Raw genomic sequence first — 26,858 nt, forward strand, 5'->3', positions numbered from 1 at the left:
AAATAACAGGAAGCAGCAATCACTATTCCTTAATAACTATTAATATCAATGGCCGATAAACAGACTGTGGAATGGAATTCTGCTTCCACTCCTATCTGTTAACAAACTGAAACCAAAACACATACACAGAGGTGCCGCACTCAGACACTCAGGACATTTAGAACAAAAACATTGCCAGCACACACACACAAGCATACCTCCAAGGGGGTCTTCGAGGTTCCTGGGTGCCACCTATATCCCCGTACGGGCCACCAAATGTATGACCTCCTTTTTGGGGAGTCCCCCCACTCCGTTTTCGGGATATCGTACACCCAAGGAAACATGAGAGACCAACTTGATGGAAACACACGAGGCAGTTTATTATCAGAGCTCCGGGGCCTTCATGTATCTCACACAGGAGACAGCGGAGTGGACCCTGAGTCTCAAAAGTTAGGGGTTTATATAGGAAAATTCAAGAGGTTTTGACGTGGTTACACATGATTTGCTGATACAAACATTGACGGGGGATTCTGGCGCGCGGAGGGGGTTTTTTGGCATACATACAGCTCGGGCCATCAGCAATGTAAGAGGGCGATTTATTTTGTTAGCAGGAGGTCACTTCGACGTTAGTAAACTGCATCCAAGAGACAGGAGACAGGAGACTCCAGTCCAGATGGTGTATGACCCATAGGAGTTTTCCCAGGCATGCCCCTTATCTTTTATGGCCGGTCTGTTTGTGGAATGACTCAATCACAACCTTGCTTCAAGCTTGTCCGGCGTGCCCGGGCTCTAAGTCAGCCTGCTGCCTCAACTATGGATTCTGAAAAATCCTAGCTCCCTTCAATGTCTACCATTTATCTGTATTATTTTTCAATTAAAACCTTCACTATTTCAAGTTTTACTTAATTTTTTCACAAATATTTTCAGTAAATCTTTCTACTAACTTTTTCAATTAGTTTAGAAATATTTTATATGTCTAATATTTTATCTGTATTATCTTTTCTGATATCTTAAATTATAATACATTTCCCGTATATTACTTCAATTGTATTAGAAATATTTTCCATCAAAATCTTCAATTTTATTAAAATTGCTTCTAGGTTCTTGGACAATGTTCTAGGTATATTTTCTATGTTTACAATTTTACTATTATTATTTTCCAACTAATTCTTCAATTTTAACACATATCTATATAGATTTCTTCAATATTACTTGAATATTAGTTAAGAGAAACTTTAATTTTAACAGAAAATATTTTTATTTAATTTTTCAATTATTTAGAGATGTTTTTTATGTACACAATATTATCTGATAATTTCCCATGACAAATCGTTAACACTACTTTTCTATACACTGCTTCAATTTTATCAGAAATATTTTCCATGAAAATCATTAATTTAATAAGAAAATGTTTGTAAGTGCTTGATTTAGTAAAGATGATTTACCTTTTACAATTATTATTTTCCAAAAGATTCTTCAATTTTAACAGTTTATTTATCAAAATTTTCCTAAAATTGAGTGTGCCTACACATTTAGTTTTCTTTGTCAACTTTTTCTGTGTATTTATTTTCACTGCCAAATCTCAAATTGAAATAAAATTTTTGTATATTTGTTCAATTTTATAAGAAGTATTTTCCATGAAAGCCATCAATTTGATTAGAATTTTTTTACATGGTTTGTCAATCAGTTTTGATGATCTATGTGTACAATTTCATCTGTATTATTTTACATCAAATTCTTCAATTTTAATACACATATTTATATATTTCTTCAAATTCAGTGAAAATGTCACATTAGCATCACTGTCAGTCACTCAGAGACTGCTGGCCCTGCCCCTGACTTCACGCCAACCCCGCCCCTCGCCCATCTATTTCAGCCCAGGGCGGGAGCCATGTTGGATTCCCTGTCACCCAGCAACCGCTGGCCGCGCCCCCTGACATCCCCCGAGCCCCGCCCCCACCCCATGACCATGCACCTCAGTCCCTGGCGGGCGCCATGTTGACTTCCCTGTCCATCACCTGGCAACCGCTGGCACCACCCCTGACGTCACCGCAGTGCCTGCCCTGCATCCAGCCTCCTAGAATGTTGTCATTTCCTGTCTTTAATTTTTATGAATGAAAGTGGGCTGGGAGTTTGAATGTGCACATTGGTCGGAGGTCTGGCTGAGGCAGGAAGGAGGTGAGCGCGCGCATTTACAGCCGCTGGGAATGCTGAGCTTCCCGGGCTCTGAGCAGCTGGGCCTGGAATTGTGGAACGGGACCGCATTCGCATGCGCATTCGGATGAAGATAGTGCTCCTTGCTGCAGGTGTGTGTGAGCTCTGGAGTAACTCTGTGCTGCTAACCTCCTGTCGTCTATGCAGACGCGGTCTGTGAGTTTGGAGAGGCCTGCCAAGACGCGGGCTTCCCGCTCTGGAAAGTTTGCTGTGGGGCGGAGTGCAAACCCTCTCTGTGTTCCTCCAGGCAGGGACAATGGCCAGGCAAAGCGCGGGCATCCCGCTCTGCTCTGCAAAGTTTGCAAGGGGACAGAGTGCAAAACCTCTCTGTCCTCCGGGCAGGGACAGTGGCTGGGAAAGACGCAGGCTTCCCGCTCTGAAAAGTGTGCAGGGGGTCGGAGTGCAAACCCTCTCTGTGCTCCTCCTGGCTGGGACAGTGGACCAGCAAGGCGTGGGCTTCCCGCTCTGGAAAATTTGCAGCAGGATGGAGTGCAAACTCTCTCTGTGCTCTGGGCAGGGACAGTGGATGGGCAAGGCACAGGCTTCCTGCTCTGGAAAGTAGGCATTGGGGCAGAGTGCAAACCCTCTCTGTGCTCCTCCAGGCAGGAACAGTGGCTGGTCAAGGCGCGAGCTTCCCGCTCTGGAAAGTTTGCAGTGGGGCAGAGTGCAAACCCTCTCTGTGCTCCAGGCTGGGACAGTGGCCTCCTGGCGTGACCCTCCAGTGGGAATGGAAGCCGAGTCTGGTCGCCCTGGCTTCTGGCAGGGAGCTGGTGAGACAGGTAGGGAATCCACAGGCCAATAAACTACATCCTGTTCCTTAATGACACAGGCTGGGCTGAGAAAAGACAAAGACCTGGTAGAGTTTACAGAGGTCTGGGCTGGTGCTTTCCCAAGGAACATAAATAATCAGGTTGGAGGTGGCTGGGGTCAAGGGCTGTAGGTTGGGTGGGCGGGGATAGGTCCCAGAGTAACTTGTTTTTTTTTTTTTTTTTTTTTTTTGTTTGTTTGTTTTTTTGTTGTTGTTGTTGTTGTTTGTTTGTTTTCAATTTTTTTAATTATTTCTGGAGTAGTTTTTTTTTATTGCTTTACTTTTGATGCTTAGTATTTCAATTATTGTGCAGTAATGGGACTTTTCCCCAATCTCTTTGGTATTTTGCATGCTTTTACATTAACTCTGGCTATATATTTTAAAATGACTTGAAATGCTGGGTCGTGGTGGTGCATGCCTTTAATGCCCGCAACTGGGAAGCAGATAAGACTGGCAATGTGGCCCATCTTTAGAGTGAGACCTAGAGAATAAAAAGTACTGGGCTCAGTCCCTGGTGTACACGCACACACACACACACACACACACACACACACACACATTAGCATTTAGAACTGTGACTACCTACTTTCTTGTGTGTGTGATCTTTGCAGGTGAGCACCAACATAATTGAGAGAAATGCAAACCTCGAATGGAATCAAGTTGTCAATCTTCAGATCAAGGTTTGGCTTTCTTTTCTTTCATAAAAACTAAGAATATGGGGGGTGGATGAAGAGCTCTTTGAGGGCCACTGGGAGGGGAGCAACATTCGGGATGTAATAAATACAGTAATTAATTGATAAAAATAAATTTTAAAAAGTAATACAAAACTAACTTGAAGAACATTGGCTCCACTAGTTAGCAAATTAATGGAGAAATAATTACCACTTTCTGTTTCTCCTTAACAGTTTCCCTCCATGTGTGAAAAAATAAAACTAAAGTATATGACTGGTGAGTTGCAAGTGTGTTGGATTCAGCATTTACGAGTTAAACATCTGGGTACAAAGAGCATCACTTCAGCACCTTTTAGTGATTTTGCGATTCTTCTACAAGAAAGCTAAACCTGGAAGTGGGCTGCAGAGGGTTCTTTAAACACAAAAACAGTAAGTCAATAACAATAATAATAGAAAAGGCTTTTCAGAAAGGTTTTAGAAATCTTGGTTCACTTGTTCATAAACAAAATAAAGAAGGTAGTCACCTGAAAATGCTCAAAGATAAGAAATTAAGAATCTTATTTCCATTAGGCTGTCCAAATAGGCCAGAAATAGAGTAAACCAATATTTAGGAAGAATCATCAAGATGTCTAAAAACAACTATTTGTTATTATTAAAAAAGAAAATTGAAAATGTTGCTTACCTGATGTGGGGAGAAAATATTATCAAGTTATGCATGGTAGCACACGCCTGTGATTCTGGCACTTAGAAGGCTGAAGGGAATTGTGAGTTCTAGGCTATCCTGGCTACATAGTGAGACTAAGGCTCAAGAAAAGAAGGGAAAGTAGAGGGACGAAGGAGGAGGATGGGGGGATTTATTGAAGAATTCTTATTAGATCAACCTCTCAGGAACCAATTGGTCACCGTAACCATTCATAGGATGTTCTTGTTGGATGGAGTGTTCAAATGACAGCCCTCAGCCCTCTGAGGAAGAAGCAGAGGAACACATGTCATCCTCATCTCCATGGTAACACTGAGGGGCAGGGACTGTTCTCAGCCTCAGCCTACAGTGAGGACATTGAGGCTCAGAGGGGCCAAGGTAGCTTGGCCACAAGCACTTGATGATTACAGGCCCAGCCAGGCTCACATACTGTGAGGTAACCCCACATTGCACATTGCTTTGGTCAAATGCATCTGACTTTCATGTTATGACAAGCTAGGTGGAGGAGAGACTCTTGTTTAGTGACCATGTCATAACTGAGAGCTGCAGCCGAGATCTGAGGACAAAATGTCCCCTTCTTTGTTTTTTGTTTTTTGTTTTTTTGTTGTTGTTGTTGTTTTTTGGTTTTTGTTTTTTGGGGTTTTTTTTGTTTGTTTGTTTGTTTGGTGGTTTTTTTTGTTTGTTTGTTTTGTTTTTGTTTTTTCGAGACAGGGTTTCTCTGTATAACCCTGGCTGTCCTGGAGCTCACTCTGTAGACCAGGCTGGCCTCTAACTCAGAAATGCTCCTGCCTCTGCCTCCCAGCGTGCTGGGATTACAGGTGTGCGCCATCACTGCCCGGCTTAAATGTCCCATTCTATAATGTAAAAATTTCAAGACATTGGGGATCCCCAGGTCATATACTGCAAGAGATTCCAGGGCCTGAGTGACCCTTGAGTGTATAGATTTAGCCCTAGTTTAATGGCTTTGGTAGAGTCTATTAGCTCTAAAACTGGATGACTGAGCTATACCAGCATCACCTGTGTTGTCTATGAATGTGGGCGTTCCTGCCCTTTTCTGCCCCCTTCAAAGCATGGGCATAAATAAGGACACACAAAGAGTTCCAGCTTCCTTGTGGGATCCTCGGGCCCAGATCTGTGATTGAATATACTGAAGGGCATTGAAAAACGAAGGGAAGGCTAAGGATTCTAAACCTATCTGATGAGGCAGAAAACATTCAAACCTGTGTTCATGATTGACTATCTCTAATATTTTTCTAACAAATTACCTGGAATGGTTACTTCCTATAAGATATTATGCTATGATCTTTCCCTCAAACAATGAGGCTTAGGCTTCAGAGAGTGTATGCCATTACATCGTTAATGAATAAAAGGAATGAAACAGATCAATGTTCGTAGTACATTCCCAACCTGAGGCCTCTCTAGGATGTCCATGGAAAGGTGGACATTCATATTTGTACTTATACATTTCCCACAATGTAGGTAACATTTAACCTTTAGTCATGAAGCTGTGCTCTGAGAAACAAAATCTGTCATATACTAGGTGATCAGTGCACATTTCAATTTAATTAATTGATAGATCTTTAGATACAGCCCATTATACTTAAGCCACTTTAAACGCCATAATATTACCATATATATGGTAAGATATAGCTAACTATTTTATACAATATAATTACAGTCATATACCTAGTCTGTTCCTTTTTGTCAATGATGTCAATTGTAGTCATTTGAAAATCCGTTGACTTTTCAGCTAACCTTAATTTCATGACATCAGAACGCATGGTCTGACTGAATCAGGGTTTCTAGAGTGACCACAGTGCCAGTGGCATAAGACTTGCAGGTGTAGTAATTGTGTGTTCACTCCTGGCCTCTAGCTAAGGTTTCCTGAATTGAGTTTGGGCAGGTGAGGGTGGGAAGTTCCCACTCAATCCTCAAGTACAGTGAATTCTGAGGCCACTGGACAGTTTTTGAGGTCTAAAGTCTTCTACCTCTTCACTTAATATTATTTATTAAAGCTATAACTTTATAGGCAGAAGACATAACCTCTTGTTTTACACAGGGACCGGCTTACCAAAAATGATGTAGTCGGGACAATGTACCTGTACCTCTCTAAGATCGCTGCCTCTGGGGGTGAAGTAGAAGTTGAGTGATCAAGAGACCTGAGGATCAGAGCTCAGCAGGATTCAAAGCTTGTAGAAAAGAACAATGTCAATTGCAATGCTCAGGTAGTGCGATGGTCATCGATCGAGTAGTACACAGAATGCATGAGCTGTGGCAGTCACTTAGAAATCAGGCTTGATGCCTTAAAAGGCAAATGGATCTGGGCCTGATGGTGCAGGTCTGCCACCCCAGCTACAGAGGACACTAAGGCAGGAGAATCACACTTGGGACCTGTCTGGACTACAAAGGAAGTGTCCTTCCAACCTAGACCACTTAGTAAGATCCTGTCTCAAAACAGGAATGGGAGATAAGACTGGCAATGTGGCCCATCTTTAGAGTGAGACCTAGAGAATAAAAAGTACTGGGCTCAGTCCCTGGTGTACACACACACACACACACACACACACACACAAACACACGTTAGCAGTTAGAACTGTGACTACCTACTTTCTTGTGTGTGTGATCTTTGCAGGTGTGTACCAACATAATTGAGAGAAATGCAAACCTCGAATGGAATCAAGTTGTCAATCTTCAGATCAAGGTTTGACTTTCTTTTCTTTCATAAAAACTAAGAATATGGGGGGGTGGAGGAAGAGCTCTTTGAGGGCCACTGGGAGGGGAGCAACATTCGGGATGTAAATAAATAGAATAATTAATTGATAAAAATAAATTTTAAAAAGTAATACAAAACTAACTTGAAGAACATTGGCTCCACTAGTTAGCAAATTAATGGAGAAATAATTACCACTTTCTGTTTCTCCTTAACAGTTTCCCTCCATGTGTGAAAAAATAAAACTAAGAGTATATGACTGGTGAGTTGCAAGTGTGTTGGATTCAGCATTTACGAGTTAAACATCTGGGTACAAAGAGCATCACTTCAGCACCTTTTAATGATTTTGCGATTCTTCTACAAGAAAGCTAAACCTGGAAGTGGGCAGCAGAGGGTTCTTTAAACACAAAAACAGTAAGTCAATAACAATAATAATAGAAAAGGCTTTTCAGAAAGGTTTTAGAAATCTTGGTTCACTTGTTCATAAACAAAATAAAGAAGGTAGTCACCTGAAAATGCTCAAAGATAAGAAATTAAGAATCTTATTTCCATTAGGCTGTCCAAATAGGCCAGAAATAGAGTAAACCAATTTTTAGGAAGAATCATCAAGATGTCTAAAAACAACTATTTGTTATTATTAAAAAGAAAATTGAAAATGTTGCTTACCTGATGTGGGGAGAAAAAATTATCAAGTTAGGCATGGTAGCACACGCCTGTGATTCTGGCACTTAGAAGGCTGAAGGGAATTGTGAGTTCTAGGCTATCCTGGCTACATAGTGAGACTAAGGCTCAAGAAAAGAAGGGAAAGTAGAAGGAGGAAGGAGGAGGATGGGGGGATTTATTGAAGAATTCTTATTAGATCAACCTCTCAGGAACCAATTGGTCACCGTAACCATTCATAGGATGTTCTTGTTGGATGGAGTGTTCAAATGACAGCCCTCAGCCCTCTGAGGAAGAGGCAGAGGAACACATGTCATCCTCATGTCCATGGTAACACTGAGGGGCAGGGACTGTTCTCAGCCTCAGCCTACAGTGAGGACATTGAGGCTCAGAGGGGCCAAGGTAGCTTGGCCACAAGCACTTGATGATTACAGGCCCAGCCAGGCTCACATACTGTGAGGTAACCCCACATTGCACATTGCTTTGGTCAAATGCATCTGACTTTCATGTTATAACAAGCTAGGTGGAGGAGAGACTCTTGTTTAGTGACCATGTCATAACTGAGAGCTGCAGCCGAGATCTCTGGACAAAATGTCCCCTTCTTTGTTTTTTTTTTTTTTTTTTTTTGTTGTTGTTGTTGTTGTTGTTGTTTTTTGTTTTTTGTTTTTTGGGGTTTTTTTGTTTGTTTGTTTGTTTGTTTTGTCTTGTTTTTGTTTTTTCGTTACAGGGTTTCTCTGTATAACCCTGGCTGTCCTGGAGCTCACTCTGTAGACCAGGCTGGCGTCGAACTCAGAAATCCTCCTGCATCTGTCTCCTAGAGTACTGGGATTACAGGTGTGCGCCATCACTGCCCGGCTTAAATGTCCCCTTCTTTAATGTAAAAATTTCAAGACATTGGGGATCCCCCGGTCATATACTGCAAGAGGTTCCAGGGCCTGAGGGACCCTTGAGTGTATAGATTTAGCCCTAGTTTAATGGCTTTGGTAGGGCCTATTGACTCTAGAACTGGATGACTGAGCTATACCAGCATCACCTGTGGTGTCTATGAATGTGGGCGTCCCTGCCCTTTGCTGCCACCTTCAAAGCATGGGCATAGATAAGGACACACAAAGAGTCCCAGCTTCCTTGTGTGATCCTTGGGCCCAGATCTGTGATTGCATATACTGAAGGGCATTGAAAATCGAAGGGAAGGCTAAGGATTCTAAACCTATCTGCTGAGGCAGAAAACATTCAAACCTGTGTTTATGATTGACTACCTCTAATATTTTTCTAACAAATTACCTGGAATGGTTACTTCCTATAAGATATTATGCTATGATCTTTCCCTCAAACAATGAGGCTTAGGCTTCAGAGAGTGTATGTCATTACATCGTTAATGAATAAAAGGAATGAAACAGATCAATGTTCGTAGTACATTCCCAACCTGAGTCCTCTCTAGGATGTCCATGGAAAGGTGGACATTCATATTTGTACTTATACTGAATATTGGCAAAAACATTTCCCACAATGTAGGTAACATTTAAGCTTTAGTCATGAAGCTGTGCTCTGAGAAACAAAATCTGTCATATACTAGGTGATCAATGCACATTTCAATTTAATTAATTGATAGATCTTTAGATACAGCCCATTATACTTAAGCCACTTTAAACGCCATAAAATTACCATATATATGGTAAGATATAGCTAACTATTTTATACAATATAATTACAGTCATATACCTAGTCTGTTCCTTTTTGTCAATGATGTCAATTGTAGTCATTTGAAAATCCTTTGACTTTTCAGCTAACCTTAATTTCATGACATCAGAATGCATGGTCTGACTGAATCAGGGTTTCTAGAGTGACCACAGTGCCAGTGGCATAAGACTTGCAGGTGTAGTAATTGTGTGTTCACTCCTGGCCTCTAGCTAAGGTTTCCTGAATTGAGTTTGGGCAGATGAGGGTGGGAACTTCCCACTCAATCCTTAAGTACAGTGAAGTCTGAGGCCACTGGACACACACACACACAAACGCACACACACACGCTCACACATGCTCACACACATTCACACATGCTCACACATACTCACACACATTCACACATGCTCACACTCACACTTATACACATGCTCACACACACATGCTTACCCACACGTATACACACTCACACATGCACACTAACACCCACGCTCACACATATTCACGCTCACACACATTCACGCGCATACACACTCTCTCTCCTTCTCTCTCTCTTTCTCTCTCTCTCTCTCTCTCTCTCTCTCTCTCACACACACACACACACACACAAACACACACACACACACACACACACACATTGAGGTCAGTGAGCTTTGCCCATGATTCTTTGCACAATAGCTAACTATGGAAGCAAATATCAATATAAATTTTCATCCCTCTTGCTCCCATCCAAAACCTTTTGCCAGGAGCTGTTTTAGAATTGTCTTGATTGACAGTAGAGTGCCTGCAGATGCCTGTACATGTTGTAATGGGTTGGTCCATATCTAAGGACTGAAGTAAAGAAAAGAAAAGCAGTTAAAATAATAATAGAAAAATGAAGACAAGCACATTAATACCTGCAGATTGAGTTTTGCAAGAGCCAGTATATTAAACATAGTGGGTAAAGTGAGGTAATTTAGAATAAAATTTTGTCTGGAGGAACTGAAGTTTTTCATTTTATGGTTGTTTTAAGAGCATCGATGTTTGAAGAGCATCAATATGGGGGTGGAGAGATGCTCTGGGATTGAGAACACTTACAGTTAATGTATTGCACAGGCCTCAACATGGCTGACGAACCATCCCTAACTCTAGTTCTAGGGGAACTTAATGCCTTATTAAGGTTTCTGCAGGCACTGTATATATGTGACCCACACACATACACACATACAGACCCAATCACCAATGAATGTAAAATAAGAAAAAAATAGTATCAATATCCCAACCAATGTCAAGAACCTGGGAGATCCTAGAGATAGGATAAAGAAGACATTAGTTTCATATATTAAGGCGTTAAGAAGAAAGACAAGTATAAATCTCAGGGACAATGAAAAGTTAGACAGAAATGCATGGCTCAAATATAAAGCCACATGGAGCATGATTTTAAGCAGATGGTTGAAAGCCAGAAAGGATTCCATCTGCATGTTCTCAGCTGAAGGGATCATAAGACTAGGGAATCGCAGCAGAAAACAGGTATTACAATGGTTACTATGTCATAAGAATGATTTGTTTTGTTTTTTTAAACCCACAGCCCCAGCTGTGAACAGAACACAAATGCTAGCACCCTTATGAAATGTAAAACACAAGCACAGAAAATAGAGATTAAGAGGGGACAGAGGAAGGGCAGGCATGCTCTGGGCTTCTTTCTGCTGAGTGGGTAATATGGATGTGCCCACTATAGGTTAAAGAGAACCAGTAGAGGTTAGAAAGTGCCAAACCAGTACAGAGAATGCACAAAAGCAATCCAACCCACTTATAAAGTGGAGAGTCACTAGACACTATCTAACGATAGCAGTTCAAGAAATACTGGTGCTGACATCAGAACTAAATCCAGAAATTGTTACAGGCAGTTTCACCCCGCCTTTCTCTTGAGAATTTCTGCCATTACAGGTCCTACGGGTAGCCTCATTTAGGGGCGCAAAACACGAGGAGCAGACCCCTACTCCCTCAACCACCCACCACACCCCACCCCCGCCATCACACATGCAAACAAAGAAACAACCACGCTCTGCATCACATAATCCAGGCTTAACTACAGGTGTGTGCTTATATCGCCTCAAACCAAATTAACTTCTGCATTTTCTGGCTACTGTCCCAACTAGGGACATGAAAATGATTTATTAAAAGCATGCTGTGTCAGTAACTTCATCTGCTTCCTGTGGCTGTGGCAAGCCAGTTCTTCTCTAATGCTGGGCTCTTTGAAGTCGGCAGGTTTGGGTTATTCACCTGGCTTTGAGCCTGTTGACAATGAACTAACTGGTAAGACTAGTATACATTGAAAAGCCTCAGTGGGATTTGGGTGTGAACTGGGAATTCCCTGCTGCTACTCAGCTGCTTATCCAGCACAGAGCACGATTAACTTTGCAGTGTGTGTTTTAAACTCTTCATGTTTCCCTTGTTTTTTGTAACCAATCATATTTTTACTACATTTCTCATCCTCGAGAACTGGGGTGCATCATATACAAGTTTACGCTTTGTCATTTTGCTGTCTTCTACAACTTCCTATCCTCTGACATCTTACTAAGAAATGTATTAAGGGATTGCCTTAAAACCTTCTCATTGATGTTTCACTGTCTCAAATACCGTTTGGTGAGCGTTAGAGTGTTTCATGAGTGATGTGTGTTGGTCCTGCGTGACTACGTTTAAAGGCATTCGATAGCCAGCCCTCATGCCCTGTTGCCTATTTTCATCTAGATGCACATCATCCTGTGCGGCTGGCTTTACTGCAAATAATTGTTTGTGAGATATAATACTTTCTGTTAGTGTGTATGCTCAGTGGGTAGAGATGCAGGGCACTGCTAAATCTATCGTTCCGATAACGTGTGAAGTATCTCTGCCCCACTTTCTATGTGAGTCCCTAGGTTAGAAGACACGAGTACTTTCCACTTTTCACGTCTCCCTAGTGTGGAATATCCCACCATGCACTTTGGTTTGTGCAGTTCTTGCCATTTTTTGCAAGTTTCCTCAATGCTGACCATTACAGTTCTCCTAACGCAGATGGTATTGTTCCTTTAGAGGAGGGCTCTGAATTGAAGAAGCACAGGCATTAAGTAACCTTTGAACATGAACACTTTCTCTGAGACTCTCTGATTCTTTATGCCTACCCAACACCTTGCCCCTATTCCACTGAATGTTAAAGATATAAAAGCAAACTAGTGTACCAAAGTTTGACCTCTGTGTATCACCCAAGAATGCTCCAGCCTTTTTTCATCTTGGAGCCATTTAGCTCGATGAAGAAAATGCTTGGATCCACTATTTCCTCTTGATTGGCTCTTTCTTTGCATTGCCTTCACTATTCTGTATTAATGGGTAATCTTGCTGAGTTCAAGTAGAGGACACAGAGTTTATCAAATGATCACTGGGGAGAGAAAGCAATGAATGTTAATCTGTTTAACACTTCAGAATAGCAATTCAGTCTTACAACTGTAAGGAACCCCTTGACACAGTTGAAATTCTAGTGTATTTTTAACGGCACCTACAATACTACTTAAGGTTAAATGACATCATTACAGATGATATGAAGTAAATCTGGTATATCATCTAAATGACTTCTTAAAACAACATCATCTTTTACTCCAAAAATAGCAAACTATTTAATATGTCAGTTATAAACTTCAAAAAAATTTGAAGAACAACTTGAAAATCTTAAGATCCTTTTTAAATAGCATTCTTTTTGTAAGGATAAGTTTGTCTGAATTATCCCAGTTTGTTTTTGTTTTTGTTTTTGTTTTTGTTTTTGTTTTTTACTATGTTAAAGCTATAGTAAAATACTGCAGGTCCCTTCGTATTCATAATTCTCACTAATGCAACTAATTCACCAACTAGAGGAAAAACTTCATTCCACCTAACTGACTAATAACTAATATTTATTTCCATAGTTGGAATGTTAAAGATCTAGAATCTAATAATGCTGTTTACGTCTCAGCAAATACAGGCGAGACAGAAGTGGTCTTTGTCCCAACGTTTGGACCTTGTTGTTTGAACCTTTACAGAAGTCCCAGAGAGTACACAGGATTTCCAGATCCCTATGATGAGCTGAATACAGGAAAGATTGGTTTATCATTTGCGGCTGTGATTAATGGACACTGGTGAATGGGATCCCTTCTTACAAAAGTAATAAGTATCTCATGGGAGAGGCATTTACATTCTTCACTCCTAATGCAGACCTGCCACTCAGCTGATAAAGTGTTAAAGGAGAGAATTCTTACTCTTCTTACATCTTAGAAATAAAGACTACAAAAAGGATCAGAAGACCAGGCACCTTTAATCTCAGCACTCAGGAGGAGGAGGAGGCAGGTAGATCTCTGTGAGCTTGAAGGCAGCCTGGTCTATACAGTGAGTTCTCGGTCAGCCAGAGCTACATAACAAGATCCTATATGAGAGAGAGAGAGAGAGAGAGAGAGAGAGAGAGAGAGAGAGAGAGAGAGAGAGAGAGAGAGAGAGAGAGAGAAGGATCCTGGTGACTGAGTCATACAGTGGGGTAAGTGAAATCCCACAACCGTCCACTCAACTTCACATTAATGGAAAACATCAACAAAGCAGATGACCAATGCTGGCCTCCTTCTCTAATGCATATTCCAGATCTATGATGACATGACAGTGGAGACCCTGATCTGTGCTTGAGCACCGTCTCACAGATGGGAAAGTCTCTTTTGACTGCAGTAGAAGTTAAATGTCTCTTGGTCATTTCTGCCCTACCCCCAATCCCGGTGCTCAAAAAAAAAAAAAAAATGATAGAAAGCTGAGGCTAGGGGACAGTGAAGACAGACGAGGACTTGAGAGCCTTCTATTTCTCTCCAGAAGATTCTATGGGCAACCACTATTGAGTAGGATGGGAGGAGTATCTACTTTTGACTTCCGTATTTTAGCACACCCAAGTCATCTTGGTCTTTTGCTTCCTGACGATTCTGAGACTTGTCTGGTTGCCATACGACAGTTTCTTTATTATGAGAAGAGGAGAAAGGGATCCACATTCATAAATAGACAAAAATGCAGGGTTGTTCCCGATGACCTGAGATGGAGGAGACTTGGAGCCTGTTCTCCTTCACTGCCCTGCTTCAGAAACTGCGTCCAGGTCCAGAGTACGATGGCTTCAAAGCCTCCAGCGTTGGTCAAGCTAAGACCCTTTTCCGTTTCTACCATTGCATCTCATGGCATCATTTGGAATCCATCTGAAAGTTAATGACTCTTCCTTTAGATATTAAAGACTTGTTTGTTTGTTAAAGTAGTGCTAGCCTGATCTGATCCATAGATATTCTTTAGCTGTGGTCCCTGTCTATGGGAATAATTTTGTGTTCTTGCTTTTTTAGGGAGAAGGGGTGGCCTACAGAGGCAGAATCTTGGTTGAACTGTACATGTTCCTTGAAAAGAAACCACCAGAAACCACTCAAGCCCATTTGAGCCCATTTCAATAGATGACCTTCTGGTTGTTGAGGTAAATGTCAGGGAGAACATAGCACAGGATTCAAGGGATTGGAGAGTCTAAGAGTCATCTGTGGGAGAGTTGGAGAAAGATCTGCATCAGAGAAATTCATTTCAACATTCCCTTGATATATCCATGACAGCCCTTTGAAGATAATGAGGCTTGCTTCAGCTACTGCAATGTTAATTGGTATATTAGTCTTTGGTAGTCTGACCAAAATTGAAGAATAGACAACTTCTGGGTAGAAGAATTAATTTTGGCTCACTGTTTCTGAAGGTTTGGTTCATGGTTGTATAGTCCCATGTAAACCAGATAGAACAGGATTATGAAAGGCATGTGTGACTGAGGAGCTTCTTCATTGTGGTAAAGCAACAGAGAGAGGGAACAGAAAAAGAAGGCAGTATCTTACACTCCCTTGTGACTTGCATCCTGTACCTCTTACTGTCACCAACTCTTGACACTGCCATCATGACATAAATTCAGCAAAGGATAATCCATTAATTATATCCAAGACTCCATGTCTCTGGTAACACCGAGAAATACCTATAGGCATGACTAATCTCGTTTTGTTAATCCAGTCATTCTTGAGATAAAGACTGGCCACCACATATATGTTTATAAGGACAGAGTACGCAAACAGTGCCCTTAAGTGGAGAGGTTGTGAGGAAGAGCTCTTCCCCTGGATGGCTTAGGTACCAGAGTTACCCCATTTCTACTTTCACAGGCAGCTGCTACATCTCAGGCTTCATAGCGATAAGGGCAGGCCTGCTTCCTGCTGGCATTACAATGGCTTTAAGTCCCTTTTTACTTCAAGCCAGAAAGTCTTCTAAGTTCACCTCTCTCTTCCTGAGACTCTCAGATCAATGTTCTTGGGACACACAAATCTGAGCTGTTTGGCAGAGCAGCTGACTCTCAGACACTCCTCTGTCCAGGTCTCTCCTGGCTTGTTCTAGATTGCCCCGGGCCACCAACTCCCTCAGGGTGCAACAACCTCCATTGGGAGAACTGAACATTTTTCTCATTTTCCCATGTTATTGAGAAACCAAGCAGCAACTTTAGAAAAGATGTCAGCTCTGAGCCAAGTAAACAGCAGGACGGCTGACATGAAGTGGCTGCTGTCAGAGCCGTGACCTGGGGCAGCTCTCTCAGTCTCTGTTTATCAGCCTTCCAGCCCATTTCCAACCTGCCTTCTTAAAGCTTGGCCCAGTCAGTGCTTTGGGCACATTCTTATCTCTGCTCTCAGGTCCAGCTCTGAAGAGTTCTCTGCTGAGCCAGTGGAGTTTTCTTCCTTGAAGTCAACTAATGTCTGGCAGTTATAAAGTCTGACCCCTTTCAGGATGACCAACAGGAAGAATAGCCACTTACTGCAGCAGAGATTCTCCCCTTCCCCACCCTCCAAGGCCTTGTTCATGGACTGCCACCAGGACGATTAGGTCAGGCTGGTAGCTGAAGCAGTGCTGATGGACTTTTGCATCATACACATTTGGAGTTTGGGACATTTGGAGCTCAGCCTTTGGGTTGCACCAATTTCAGTCCTTTGGCTCCTTCCAGAGCAGAGGCTAATGTTCCCCCCTTCTTCCCAAGACTACCTTTCTCTTTACCCCCTCACTTTGATTCTCCTGGGAACAAGGTACAGGGCTCAGCTGTATACGGGGAGGCAGGGGGTAGGGGGGAGGCAAGTTAGCCAAGGTCATTGCCTGGTCAAAAATGCTGTCCTGGAAGTTTATGTTACCATATAGGATGACTCCATTTAGGTAATATAAATAGTGAAAGAACTATAGTAGCCATTTGCTGTTAAACCCATGCATGAAGATTACCAAGAGGAAGGATGTGTGATCTGTCTTGGATGTATGTTCACATGTCTGCCTGTAGAATCCAGAACTGCTTACAGCTTTTCTCATACTTAGCCAATCTCTTAAGGCAGGTTCACAGGCTATCAAAGTAAGCCATTAGGAAATAACTGCTAAGAAATCTCTAGTCCTTCTCCATCACCTAAGCCCAGACATTAAAAAAAAAAAAAAAATTCTCCAGTAAATGCCTTAGCACCATTCGTGACTTTGGGTTTTGATAACTCCTGAGTTATCTCATTCTCTTGGTGTATAGCATAGAATGGTTGTGCTAAGATGAGACCTTAAATCAAGTATCATCAAAGGCGAGTATATGAATGCCCCCCTAGACCTTCTCAACCACAAGGCATGGTCAGCAGGGAGAGGGAGGCTCTGTGGTCCATTAATCCCAACACAGGTACAGCAACTTTGCATTAATATCAGAAAATGTCCCCCCTACTCCTAATTTTCAATTACTTTGTTTTAATTCTTGGGAATATCCCAAAATGTGATGAGGCTGTTGTATTCAGAGAATTGCTATAATCTCAGAAGCAGACCTTGTAAGTTAGTATGACCTGAGCATTTTTGTCACCCCTAAAGTCTTATGTTCAAATCTAACCTCCGGAGTAAAGGAGTTAGGAATTAGGGCTTTCCAGTGGTGATCAGAGGATGAAAGCTCTAGCCTCAAAAGGGCATTAGTCACCTTAGAAATATTGCCCTGGAGATGAGCTTACTCCTACCGCATGAAGACATATTGAGAACAAAGGCCAAGAAAAGGTCCTTTATTAGATATCTGATATATCAGTTCTCCAGAACTGGGACAAATACATAGTCACCATTTATTTGTTATACAGATGATGGTATGGTATTTCTGTTATGGATGACCAGATGGATTAAGATATAATTATACCAGTTTACTAGCCAAAAGGATTAAGAGTAACCAAATGCCTTGGCCTCTCATGCTGACTTGTCAAGCTAAATCCTATAGAGCAGGCTCTTTGTTGGCTCTTCAGGAGAGCCTCTTTATTTGGATTCCATGAGTTCATGCTGAGAGACACAGGGCAAACCCATTTTCTGCTGGTTTTTACAGCAGACATGGAACTCAGAGAAATGGACCCCCACTTCCTGCACTACAGCCCTGGCTAGAGTCTTTTTTTTGTTTGTTTGTTTGTTTTTTGTTGTTGTTGTTTTTTGAGACAGGATTCCTCTGTGTAGTCCTGGCTGTCCTGGAATTCACTCTGTAGACCAGGCTGGCCTCAAACTCAGAAATCCACCTGCCTCTGCCTCCCAAGTGCTGGGATTACAGGTGTGCCCCTCCACGCCCGGCTCTGGCTGGAGTCTTTATGTCCACTTTACAACATTTTCAACTCTATAAAGATTTTTACCACATGGTGAAGATAAGTTAGGAGAGAGAAAAAAAGAGGGGCAGGCAGGTGGGAAAGTGGGACATCCCCATGTACTGCTTAGTGCAGGATTGCCCATGAGGAGAGCTACATGTGTCGTGTGGACCTTCAAGGAAAGCTGAAGAAGGTGACTGACCTCTTGGTGACAATGAGCCTGAGCAGTCATAGACTGTACCTGAGTTTTAAATATGTCATCTGCTTGGGAGGCAGAGGCAGGCAGATTTCTGAGTTCGAGGCCAGCTTGGTCTACAGAGTGAGTTCCAGGACAGCCAGGGCTACACAGAGAAACCCTGTCTCGAAAAAACAAAAATGAACAAATAGATAAATAAGTATATAAATAAATCATTCGGATCTAAGGGTTGTGGAGAAATGTCATGATGACCCTCTAGCTATTCCAATATTCTGTGGGCTTTTGTTTATTTCTTGATTTGGGGTTTTAGTTGTTGTCAGCATGCAATTACATCCAGGCTCCTTCTGTTCACACTGAACAACCGTAATGAAAGAAGGAGAATGGGAGTGGGTGAGAGACCTGCTGAGTGCCAAGAGACAAGAAGGCCCGTTTCCTTCATTTGCTTAAAAACTGAAGGCCAAAAATGAAAAGTACCAACGATGTGTATGAGCCACTGCATCCGCCAGTGGTGGCCATCAAAGAACAGCCTGCCATTAGCCAGAACAAAAAACAGAATATGTTCTCTTCATAACAAATAATTATACACAGATAGTGAAATAACTTATACCACACACTTCATTAATAAAAATGGGGGCGGGGGTGGAAGCAAACAACCAAAAAGAGTAAGCCAAAAAACCAAAACCAAAAAAAAAAAAAAAGACCAAACAAAACAAAACAAAAACCACAAACAAACAAAAAACCCAACCAACTAGCAGTTCAAAGGCACGAGAGAAGCTTGGGGCCTAAGCGCACCCCAGCCATGGCGCAGCGGGATCTGGGGCAGAGTGAAATGGACATCTATGCTCAGCTCAGCCTAGAACATGATCCTGGTCATTGTCCTACAAAGGCTGTGTGTTTGGGGATAGCTCTGAGACCGCAGTGGAAAGGGAACTTGTTTGTCAGAGTCAAGAGTGACTCACTCCCTGGAGCAGAACTGGCCTGGTTCTGGGTGGGCCTGGTGGATGGATCTCACCAAGGGACAGCAGCAGAGAAAAGAAGACCAAAGGTTGTAAAGGCAGCATTATTCAAGCACCTACTGCCTTTGTGGGCCTCTGCCGAAGTTTTCTTTTTTCATTGTCATTCTCTGGTCTGTTTTCTGTTTTTGCTTTGCACTTCCTGCTTTTTTATTAACCCATACACAATTACTTGTTGTCTGATTTTGCTGAAGCTACAAGTCAGACAATAAATACTTGCTGCAGTAATGTCTGTCCAAGTGGCTGACTATAAGCACTTCAGAATATGTGCATCCAAAGGGCATTTTTAAATGAAGGTGATTAATTTCGCCATTTTCGTTTATCTTATAGCATTTCAGGACAGACAGCTTACCCCACCACCTCTTCTGTTTACTCTTCTTGGGGGCGGTGTAAGACTTCTTCTTTTCCTAACACCTCCACAAAGTCTCAACACAAGGAGAAGGAGAGGTAGGCTCTTTTTAAATGTTGTAGTCAAAGTATGTCCACCTTGCAGCTGCTTACCAGCAAAGATCAGACTTGCTCGAAACATTCCTTCCTCATCCTGATTCTAGGCCTTTACATGTCTGTAATTTAGCTTTCCTTGATAGTAAGCAGTTTTGCCCTTAAGATTTGCTATGCAGAGAGATCCCAGAACCAAAGCCGAAGAACCCAGTGTCTCTAAATCATGTTTATGTTTCTACCTCTCCTTAAGCTCTCAGTAACCTCATCTCAAGCAGCCGGACTCTGGGGCAAGTGAGCAGACAGTAGTGGAGCTCCTTATTGTGCTTGGACTTGTAAAGTGGTCCAAAGTGGGTCCATCTTTGTCTGACAGTGTATGCCAGTCTTGGCTAATTGTGGTGATTGCAAGAAGCCCAAACTTCTTTCCAGAGGTCAGGTGTCCCAGTGGGAGGAGCCTGGGAAGCCTTTTGTGGGCAACGGTGCAGGCATTGCATGAGAACATCCTGGGGTTCCTGATGGAATCTTGACTTGCATGTCTGTGCAGCACAAATTCAGCCAGATACATCTTCTTCCCCACTCAGCAAACACCCCATGCTCTTTGTTCCCTTCGGAACAATCACAATCCTTCTTTCTGGATCCTGTATTGGGTTTTAGGTATTTTGTTTGTTTGTTTCTATTGCTGTGATGAGATACTGGACAAAAGCAACTTTAAAAAAGAGGGGTTAATTTTGGCTTAGAGTTGAGAGTACATTCCATTGTGATAAGGAAGACATACTAGCAGGAGCTTGTGCCAGCTACTCGCACCAATTACCTGGGAAGCTTTAGCCTGGATATTTGAGTTTAAAAGCTTCCTATCTAGCCTTCTGCTCTGGTACTGGAGTTGCAGGGGACACTGAGGCCATTTATCAGGGGCCTGATGCTACTGAGCCATCCTTGCGGTGAAGTTCCCTGAATTATACATGATTCAAGAATGCTGGGAGATTCAGAAGCTTAAATTTGAAATTTCTAAGGATTTAAAAGAAAGAAGTTATTTGTATTAGTCATACTTTTTCTTTATTATGGCTTCATCATAAAGCAGGACAAGGTGACTGTCATAATCAGCTCCCGTTTTTCTTTTTGATCTGCCCAGAGCCCTACCTCATGCACGGTGATGGTCTCACAGTTAGGGTGGGTTGTCTCGCTTCCATAAACCAAGTCTAGAAATTCCACCTCAGACTCAGGGCCCAAATCATAGTTCGTTTTTTAAAAAAACAACTTCCCTTTTCTTAAATCATGCTTAGCATTTTATAAAGAAGACGTTATGTTGCATATAAAATTATGACTGCAATTGAAAGTGAAGCTGAGATCGCAGCCATTGATTTAGAAAGAATTCTGCAAGAGCTCAGAGGAGTTTCTGATGGAACTTTCTTAGGGGGTTCTGCTTTATCTGCTAGGTCAAAATGCCTTTCACCAAAATGGCGACTTCATGGTCATGAGCTTTCCAGAAGACTGCTCCCTTCTCTTTATACCTCTACAAGACTACAAGATGATAAAAGTTCTCACAGAAACCAGGCATGGCGAGGCATGTTTATAATCCCAGCACCTAGAGACTGAACCAAGGGGTTGTGAGTTCAAAGCCAGCCTAGGCATAGTGAGAGCTTGAAACAAAATAAAGCCCGTTCTTAAAGCAGCCCCCTCCCCACCAAAAATAAAAATAGAATCACTCTAGAATCTAGCGGTTTTACATCTGAGTGCAGACTCAAAGGGTTTGGAAGCAGGAGCGTACACACCCAGTGTTGTTCATCATAGCCAAAAGGTAGAAGCTACTATCCAATGTTATCATCATAGCCAAAAGGTGGAAGCTCCGTGTGTATCCATCACTGGGTTACTAGATAAACAAATGAAATGTCTCCATTAAACAAAATAGTACTGGGGAAAGGGTTATGTGAAGGTATGTGTGCTGCAACATTGATAATATAGAAAACATTGTGTTAAGTGAATTATGCACAGCACAGGATGGTAGCTGCCCAGGGGCTAGTGGAAAGGAGAGATGCAAAGTTTTTATTTGAATGTCAGCTTTGCAATGTGAAAAGAGTTCATTTGAATAGATGCAAATGTACCTGGGTCGTTGGTGATGTGAATGTACTTGAGTCCTAAAATGGTAAATCTTTATATGTGTATGTATTTTCACATGTATTTATATATATATTTATATATATATATATATATATATATATATATATATATATATATACACACACACACACACACACATAGGCACACATAATCATACGTACCATGGTTTTTAAAATTGGTGTGTAATGGGGAAAGTACCCTCTATATAATGATGGAGACATAAATTTGTGTTTTTTAGAAAAAGATCATTGATTTGGGGGTCAGAGGGCTGGATAGATGACTCAGCATTTAGGATCACTTACTGCTCTTGCAGAGGGTTTGATATGAGGCCTTACAACCGTCTATAATTCCAGTTTTAGGGTACCCAACACTTTTATAACCCCTGTGGCTCCTGCAAAGATGTGATTCACATTACATACAAGGCACTCAGGCACACACACATACACACACACACACACACTAGAGTAAACTTGTTTTCAAAAAAAAGATAATTTAAATAAAGCCATAGGACCTGGGAGAAGTTGAGGAGGGATGAATAGCACAACAATACACTGTGTAAAATTCTTAACAACTAATAGGGCAGTGGCAAAAAAGCTATAATCAATGACTAGATGGTAACAAGATGTTTGCTTGGTTTTGATTGAATTGAGTGGGAAAGTGTCTTTCAATACTGAGAGGGTTCAGACTTCGGATCACCTTAGTTGGTAAGATGCATGGGAAAGGCTCTCCCTGTACCAGGATGTTTTTCTCAAGTACTCCCTTTAGTGATGTAAAGTAGATGCCTCCTCAGGAGTCCTGGGGAACTGGAAGGGCACTGTGATTGCTTGAACATGGAACAGGAAGGGCACTGTGATAGCTTGAACACGGATGTATGAGGAAGAAAGAAAAAACTTGTAAATAATTATGTCTGGTTATGCTTAATAAATAAAAAGAATCTTGGTTTAGTTTTGTTTTTGAATGTTTTTGAGGCCATTGCCTGGGTATCTCTATAAATAGGTGTCCAAAGTTGTGCCTCATACAAGCAAGCCCCACCCAATTAGTGATTCATTCGGTTGAATAAAGACCGTGGTACAGATAAGAAGTGAAGGAAAGGATCAGTTAAATTATTCAAGAGAAGAGAGAGACAGACAGAGAGACAGACAGACAGAGAGACAGACAGAGAGAGAGAGAAAGAGAGAGAGAAAAGAGACTGAAGGTGGATTAGAAAAAGGGAGGGAATATAACTCCACTCATTTTTAAGTTGAAAATTAAAATCTTTATTGTTATTTTTGATTAGGAAATTAATACTTAAGAGACTCAAAATATCAAACACATATAAGTTAGAAAGAAAGTTGCCATATCTCTCCGCCTTTTATAGTATTGCTGTTATATTCTTCTAGACCCTCTACCTGTGCATCAATATTAAAAAAACATTTATTTAATAAATTCACTTTAAAGATATTCTTTTGGAGCAGGGGATATATTTCTCTGGTAGAGTACTTGCCTAGCATGTCACCAGCAAAATAAATAATAAGATAAAATATTTCCCTTTCCTATGCTTGCACTAAGGCTTAAGTTGTTATGAGTTTTTATCCTATTATAACAGTAACATAATTTGTTTGAAGCATGACTTGCGGACATTTGCATTGTTTTCCCCTTCTGTTAATCATTTCCATGGTGACAACCCTTTAGTCTCTGCCCACTAACAAGAGACGGAGAGTCAAGGGATCTGAAAACATAGTCCTGTGGCATTTAGTACAGCACTAATTAACTAGGCTTAGCCTTTGGTCTGCTGGAAATCCACGTATAAATACAGACATGTGAGACGGTCCTGAACCTTATGTGTGTTCCTTCTGTTTAGAAATACCAGCGAAGGCTGAAGTGCAGCCTGTCTGCCGTCTTCCATTCAGCCATCATGTTGCAAGATGTCGGTGAGGCCATTCAGTTCGAAGTCAGCATCGGGAACTATGGCAACAAGTTTGATGCAACCTGTAACCCTTTGGCATCAACAACTCAATACAGCCGCGCAGTGTTTGATGGTAAGAGTGGTGTGAACTTCTCTCCTGTTCGTGCTTACAGAGGGTCCATCTCAGCACAAGAGGCACACGCTGTATTTAGCTCTGATGGCTATTATCCCCAGCATCTCATTAGATAATGTAAGAAAGAGCATTGGACGTTAGGTACCCACAAGAGTCGTTACACCCATGGGCCAGTGTCCCAGGCTGGACACCAGAGTTCATGAAATTCCAAGGTGATGACCCCAGTAAATACCACACTCCCTCAAGCAGCTCTACCCCACCAAGTGCAAATCCCCTTTAGATTCCTCAGTTGACAATGGTCGCACTCTGGCTCAGACACTGGAAAAGCCAGGCTTTTGATTCTTACTAGTAGTTACCCAGTTCTATCACCTAGTTCTCTTTTAGAAGATTTTTTTTCCTTTTTAATTGTGTGTGTATGTATCCGGCTCTATGCCCATAAACAGTCCAACAGAATTGCTATATTTTTACCTAAATTTTTTTTTGCCCATGCTGACTTAAAACATAAAAAGCCCTAGTAAGTGTGAAGTGCTTAGTCTTAATTGCAGAAAGTCTCTTGAGTAATGCCAAGCCCGTGCCAGCAGCCAAGGTTTGCAAAGAACAGAGGATGGGGTGGGGTTGCTCTTCCAGCTAGAGCAATAATTTAAAAGAACAGTTTTCATAGAGAGACAGTGAGTCTAACCCCCAGTGCTCTCTGCTCTACCACGCCATATGATGTAACCGTCTCCCGTGTTCAGCTGTATGGTCCTGAGCCACAAACAGATCCTGAGCCGGTTGCCCTCGGTTTGCTGGCGTTTTAGAACAATTTGCTAAACAGATGAATGGACCATCTATTCCTCTGTTGCTTGCCTGATTAAAACTGATGAGTCAGAATAGTTCCCCGGGTGAGACTCAGCAGTAGAGAACTGTCCTAGCTTGTATGAGGCCTTGGGTTTAATCTCCAGCTCCCCAAACAACAAACAAACCTTAGCCAAGACCATTCTCCAGGCCATTCATTAATGAGTAGCTCCATCAGCACATCTATGTAACAAATATGTTGTCCACTTCAAGCGTCCCTGTTTTCTGAATCCTGACTCTCCATATCAGGGAACTACTATTACTACTTACCTTGGGCCCACACAAAGCCCATCGTCACCCTGACTTCCTACTGGGAGGATATTAGTTACCGCCTGGACGCAGTGAATACTCTCCTAGTCATGGCAGAATGGCTGGTGAGTTATCTGTGCAGCATTTACTTTTAGCAGACAGTAAGGTAAACATGGGGTAATACACACCCTAGGCATCTGTAGTACCAGGTCTCCAACACACAGTGGTCAACAGTAGAGCAGATTACCAACAACGGAGGGAAATGGTACCCGTGCCTGTGCTTTCCCCCTGGACATTCTACCCTTTACTAAGGAGTTACCTCTGTCCATCCCATAGACACAGCCTCACCAGGACACCCACCCTCCAGCCTAAGAGGAGGAAAAAAACGAGAAGGTGACAAGAGTCTCTCTTTAGGAAACACCCAGATTTCTGCTCACTTTCCATTCACCAGAATTCCAGTTGTACAGCCACACCCACCACAAGGAGGTCTATCTTAGGTTTAAGTGAGTGCTTGCTTTCTGACTGTCAAAGAAGGGAGGATGCCACAGGGCAGAGGAAAGGGAACTGGTGTCAACATGATTTGCATATAAAGGGCACCTTGTTCCAATAGCCTGGTTTGCAATTTGTATTACTTTGCTCTATTACAGAGATAATTTCTGCTATGGGAAGGCCCACCAGTCTCTGCTCTTGCTTCAGACTGGGGGAACACTCCTTCTCTGAAGCCTGGAGGAGGTTGGGGGGTGTTTCTCTGGTAGACCTGCTTAAGAACAGACAAGATGGTCTTCTTGACACTGGTAGGCTACAAGAGTGAGGAGAAAGGGCCACGTTTGAGACACTTCTACTTAATGTAAGATACTAAGCTATTTCTATAAATCCCACCCAGCATTAATATTAATTTAGAGTGCAAATGGGTAGGTGGGGAAGGAGTGTTTGGGCATAATCTATCCATCTCATATGTATGGAAATATCACATTAACCTCATTAATATGTGATTGAAATAAGTTAATAACAATATTGTTTCAGTTTACAGTATTTGATAAATGTTAGACCAAGATATATGAGAAAATATCTGATGAAAAACTCTATAGCAAACTAAAAATATTGCTTTTTGATATGCAGGCTGCTTTATATCAAAGATAGATAGATAGATAGATAGATAGATAGATAGATAGATAGATAGATAGATAGAGATAGACAGAGATAGATTGATATAGATATAGATAGATAGATAGATACATAGATAGATGTAGATGTAGATATAGATATAGATATATAAAACCATCTTTCTATACCACCAACATGGTGCATGTGAATGTCCTGGCTGATGCCCTCAAGAATAGCAACAAGGCATGTGCCAGGTCCTTAGTAGGTTCCAAAGCCATAGTCTGGTTTCGGCCTATGGCGAGGGATGTGGTTGCATGAGGGAACTGGAAATCACTGATGACCGCATAGCTGAGAAGACAGCGGTCAGAAGACAGAACCTCACAGGCAGTGAGTGATCAGAGTGATCAGGCTCAATGGAACCTGCAGCTTCAATCCATCGCTTGGTTTCATTTGGCTGATAACCCCAGGGAGCATCACAGACCAAAGTCCTTACAAATAAAGGCCTCCACGTGTCGGGGGTGGGCGCACCAATACTCAAGGATGACTGGACTTCAGTGTGATTTCCTGATTAGTAAAGATGGAATGGAGGAAATGGATAGATAGTCCTGTGACTAAGAGTGTTTGCTGCCTTTCCAGAGGACATGGGTTCTCTTCCTAGAACTCACAACCACCTGTAGCTCCCATTCCAAGGGATCTATTGCCCATTTTTTGGCTTCCAAAAGCACCAGGCATATGTGTGGCACACAGACATACATGTTGGCAAAACACTTGTGCCCATAAAATAAAAAAACGAAAAAAATTAAATTTAAATATTTATACATTTTAATTTATAAAAATTTTAAATTAATATT

The 26,858-nt window shown here is 41.8% G+C and overlaps 2 protein-coding genes across 7 annotated transcripts in view; one reads left to right on the top strand and one right to left on the bottom strand.

Moving 5' to 3' along the window:
* The window catches only part of LOC127673362 (zinc finger protein 431-like), a 273,064-nt gene that overhangs the window by 213,093 nt on the left and 33,113 nt on the right, over nt 1-26,858 (bottom strand). The gene's annotated exons all lie outside the window — the stretch shown is intronic.
* The window catches only part of LOC127673181 (uncharacterized), a 108,619-nt gene that overhangs the window by 77,305 nt on the left and 4,456 nt on the right, over nt 1-26,858 (top strand). The window contains exons 4-7 of the mRNA XM_052168791.1: nt 2,796-2,972; nt 7,005-7,073; nt 23,643-23,820; nt 24,904-25,028. Of these exons, the coding sequence (XP_052024751.1) occupies nt 2,796-2,972; nt 7,005-7,073; nt 23,643-23,820; nt 24,904-25,028 (549 nt within the window). The remainder of the gene's footprint in view (nt 1-2,795; nt 2,973-7,004; nt 7,074-23,642; nt 23,821-24,903; nt 25,029-26,858) is intronic.

The sequence above is a fragment of the Apodemus sylvaticus genome, chromosome 22 (genome assembly GCF_947179515.1).
Source record: "Apodemus sylvaticus chromosome 22, mApoSyl1.1, whole genome shotgun sequence".
NCBI lineage: Eukaryota > Metazoa > Chordata > Mammalia > Rodentia > Muridae > Apodemus > Apodemus sylvaticus.